The following is a 4521-nucleotide window of genomic DNA, read 5'->3' on the forward strand; positions in this document are numbered from 1 at the left end:
AAAATAGAAGAACAAGTATACAAATCAACAAACCGAAAAAGTAGTCTAAAAACCTGAACATGCATTTCGCAGAGAAAACCTCAATGGTCAAACACATGAAATGATACGCAGTTTCATTGGTAACTAGGGCAATGCATACTAAGTCCACAATATCCAGATTGAGAGGGTTCAAGCAATTCTCTTGCTTCAGCCTCCCGAGTGGCTGGGACTATAGGAGTGCACCACTACGCCTTGGTAATTTTTATATTTTTTTGGTAGAGACGGGGTTTCAACCACATGGACCAGGCTGGTTTTGAACTCCTGACGTCAAGTAATCTGCCCATTGAGATGAGATCCCAAAATGCTGGGATTACAGGCATGAGCTACCATGCCAAGTCAGATTGATAATCTTTCAGATTTCTGATAATCTCAAATGTTATTGAGTATATGAAGCAAAGGGAATCTTTCTTTTTTTTTCTTTTTCTTTTGGGACAGAGTCTTGCTCTGTCACCCAGGCTGGAAGGGAGTGGTGCAATCTCGGCTCACTGCAACCTCTACCTCCTGGGTTCAAGCGATTCTCTAGCCTTAGCCTCCCGAGTAGCTGGCATTACAGGTCCAAGCCACCATGCCCAGCTAATTTTTGTATTTTTTAGTAGAGACGGGAATTCGCCATGTTGGCCAGGCTGATCTCGAACCCCTGACCTCAGGTGATCTGTCCATCTCCCAGAGTGCTTGGTTACAGGCATGAGCCACCATGCCCGGCCGGGAATCTTTTTTTTTTTTTGGAACACAGTTTTGCTCTCGTTGCCCAGGCTAGAATGCAGTGGCACGCTCTCGGCTCACTGCAACCTCTGCCTCCCAGGTTCAAGCAATTCTCCTGCCTCAGCCTCCCACCGCACCTGGCTAGTTTTTTATATTTTTAGAAGAGGCAGGGTTTCACCATATTGGCCAGGTTGGTCTTGAACTCCTGACCTTGTGATCCATCTGCTTCAGCCTCCCAAAGTGCTGGGATTACAGGCATGAGCCACCGCACCTGGCCGCAAAGGGAACATTTATTCTTGCTAATGGGACTATGTAAAGAAGGAACACTTTAGAAAATAATTTGGCATTATCTAGTCAAAATGACATACGTGTACCCTTGATTTAACAATTCCACCCCTAAGTATATACCCTAGAGAAACTCTTACAGTACATGCAAATCAGGAAACAAGGAGAGCCATCCTCTATCACAGAAAAAGAAAAACACCCCTACACCAATTCAGAAAATAACTGCAATGACAGTAAGGAGTAGAGCAGTAATTTACCAAATGAAACAGCACACTTGTGAAATACACCTATTTGAAACAACACAGATCAACCTGAAGAATGTTGAGCAATAAAAGTAACAGAAGAATACATTCGTTATCATTCCACATATAAACAGTTCAAAATCATGAAATATATTGTTTAAAAATGCAAATTTGGTAAAATTATGAAGAAAAGCAATAGTAAACCCAGAATTAGGAATATGAGAAAGAGACAGAAGAAAGCAGTGGCGTGTAGGGGACAGAAGATAATGGTAATGTTCGTTTTCTTAAAATGGGTAGATTCAAGATGTACCATGAAGTGTGATTTTTTTGGACACTGTATTTCAGTTTCTCCCTTAACCCTCACAAATCAATAGGTCTTTTATTGCATAATTTAAATGTCACAAATAGGTCTTATGAATCATCTGGCATCTTGTTTCTGTAGCTGGACAACTCTTAGACCTTATTCACAAACCTGCAGAACTATTCCTTTTTCAGAGACAGAGATACTAAATAAATATTTTCTGCTATGTTTTTAACTGTTGCAGCTTGCTGAATCAAAGCAGCTGAATTTGAAACAAGCTCAATGTTGTATCCTTTGGTGCTCTAAGCCTTCAGAAAACTTCTATAGTAACAAACTATAGAAACGACCCCTAAAAGGATAGTCTTGACTTCAGTTTCTATCATTTCAATATTTAATTTTTTAAAAGAAGAGACCAAATAACCCACGTGTGGGCAATTAATCTATATTATTTCCTCTTCTAAGGTAGATGGGTACCTTCCATCTTTGACTCCTTTCTAGACCTAACATAAACTGTAGACAGATGTTATACAATGAAAGGCAAGTTTTTACTACTGGCCCTATCTGTAAAGACCAAGGAGACAGAAGACCAACTTTTTTTTGTTTGTTTTTTGCTTTTTTTTTGAGATAGAGTCTTACTCTGTTGTCCAGACTGGAGTGCTATGGCGCGATGTTGACTTACTGCAACCTCCGGCTCCTGGGTTCAAGTGATTCTCCTCCCTCAGCCTCCTGAGTAGCTGTGATTACAGGTGCACGCCACCACGGCCCAGCTAATTTTTGTATTTTTAGTAGAGGCAGGGTTTCACCTTGTTGTCCAGGCTAGTCTCGAACTCCTGACTTCTGGTGTTCCACCCACCTCGGCTTCTCAAAGTGCTGAGATTACAGGCATGAGCCACTGCGCCCAGCCAGAAGACCAACCTTGAATAGGTAGATGGCTAATAGTCTTGCCTATACCCTACATAATACAGTATATGAAGATATAAGAGGCCGGGAGTGGTGGCTCATGCCTATAATCCCAGCACTTTGGGAGGCCGAGGTGGGTGGATCAGGAGGTCAGGAGATGGAGATCATCCTGGCTAACACTGTGAAACCCCATCTTTACTAAAAATACAAAAAATTAGCCGGGCATGGTAGCAGGTGCTGTAGTCCCAGCTACTGGGGAGGCTGAGGCAGGAGAATGGCGTGAGGCAGGAGAATGGTGTGAGCCCGGGAGGCAGAGCTTGCAGAGAGCCAAGATCGCGCCACTGCACTCCAGCCTGGGCAACAGAGCGAGACTCGTCTTAAAAACAAAAAAAGATGTAAGAAACATTAGTGCCCAAGTGATCAGGATGCTAGATCAAAAAGTCAAACAAAGAAACTAAACTGAAATAAGAACCTTATCATTAGAAACTTTACCATCAGTGAAAAGAAATAGGCCACCAGCATACTAACCATATGAAAGCAGAATATCTAGTCAAAAACAGTTGATGTCTTAGGAGAAAAGCAAGCAGATTATACAGTAGTTTTAAGAACGAGACTACTGGATAATACCATTAAAAAATGAAGTCAATGAAAAAATGTAATTCAAATACCCAAGTCATACAATTTCCAAAAACTAATATGATACTTACAAAAAAACAAAAGTATGATATTTAAAATAAACTTACCCTGAAATAAGTGAAGTTACTAGCTGCTAAATAAATGTCACTCAAAAGCAGTCTCTTGGCTTTTTCTTACACAGCGGGCAACTTTTCTTTTAAATTCTCCATTTCTATCTTCCCTCCATTCTTTCTGTAGATTAAAAAAGCAGTATCAAGTGATTTCATGCAAACTCCTCTTTATAATCTCAAATATTTATTTTAATTTTGAATGTAATCCCTTGGTGATTTGTCCACTTCAAAAATATTATAAAGCTGATAAGGTAGAAAGCAGTTAGACATACTTTTGCAAGACACTACCAGGATATACAGGCAGAAATCTCCTATGCAAATTCCCTCTACATTAAAAATTATTTTTAAAAAAGAAAAAGATCACGAAAGAACATTTACAGTTTTGTATTACACTGAAAACGAAAGTTAAAATACACAAATAAGACATTCAGGCCAGGCGCCGTGGCTCACGGCTATAATCCCAGCACATTGCGAGGCCGAGGTGGGTGAATCGTGAAGTCCGGAGTTTGAGACCAGCCTGACCAATATGTTGAAAGTAAAAGTACAAAAATTAGCCAGACGTGGTGGCCCATGCCTGTAATCCCAGCTACTGAGGAGGCTGAGGCAGGAAAATCACCTGAACCGGGGAGGCAGAGGTTGCTGTGACCTGAGATGGCGCCACTGCACGGCAGCCTGGACGACAGAGCAACTCTGTCTCAAAAAAAAAAAAAAAAAAAAAAAGACATTCAGTTGCTAATCTGAAGGATTACCAACGCTCCCTATTGGAAACTACCAGAATATAAACATAAACATGTCTGCAACGTAAGGTAGGTAGGTGGGATGCATCATATTGAGATGATACTAAGTACCATTTCTAGTGTAGAGAAGAACACATGACAATTATCACTGTCACTGTCTGACATGCAAAAATGGAACAGAACGGTGGGGTAATGAGGGGAGGGGAAGAGAAGGGAAGCAGAGAGAGCGAGCCAGACAGAGAGGAATTGGGGGAGAGGGGAAACAAAGGGAAAAGGGTCTATTAAACAGAGGCCTAAAGAAGCTAAAATTTGGAAATGGCAAATCTGAGAAGAGCCTGAATAAAAAGTGGGGCTGAGGCCGTGCATGGTGGCTCACACCTATAATCTCAGCACTTTGGGAGGCCGAGGCAGGACCTCAGGATCACCTGAGATCAAGACTTCAACACCAGCCTGGCCACCATGATGAAACCCATCTCAACTAAAAGATACAAAAATAAGCTGGACCTGGTGGCGCACGCCTGGAGTCCCAGCTACTTGGGAAGCTGAGGCGGGAGAATCGCTTGAACCTG

General features: G+C 41.7%; 1 protein-coding gene across 1 annotated transcript in view; it reads right to left on the reverse strand.

The window, feature by feature from the left end:
- Positions 1-4521, reverse strand: part of UBE2G1 (ubiquitin-conjugating enzyme E2G 1) — a 70002-nt gene that overhangs the window by 8536 nt on the left and 56945 nt on the right. The window contains exon 5 of the mRNA XM_011980458.1: positions 3213-3336. Coding sequence (XP_011835848.1) covers positions 3250-3336 — 87 coding nt within the window. The 3' untranslated portion in view covers positions 3213-3249. The remainder of the gene's footprint in view (positions 1-3212; positions 3337-4521) is intronic.

This window comes from Mandrillus leucophaeus, unplaced genomic scaffold, assembly GCF_000951045.1.
Source record: "Mandrillus leucophaeus isolate KB7577 unplaced genomic scaffold, Mleu.le_1.0 Scaffold212, whole genome shotgun sequence".
Lineage (NCBI taxonomy): Eukaryota > Metazoa > Chordata > Mammalia > Primates > Cercopithecidae > Mandrillus > Mandrillus leucophaeus.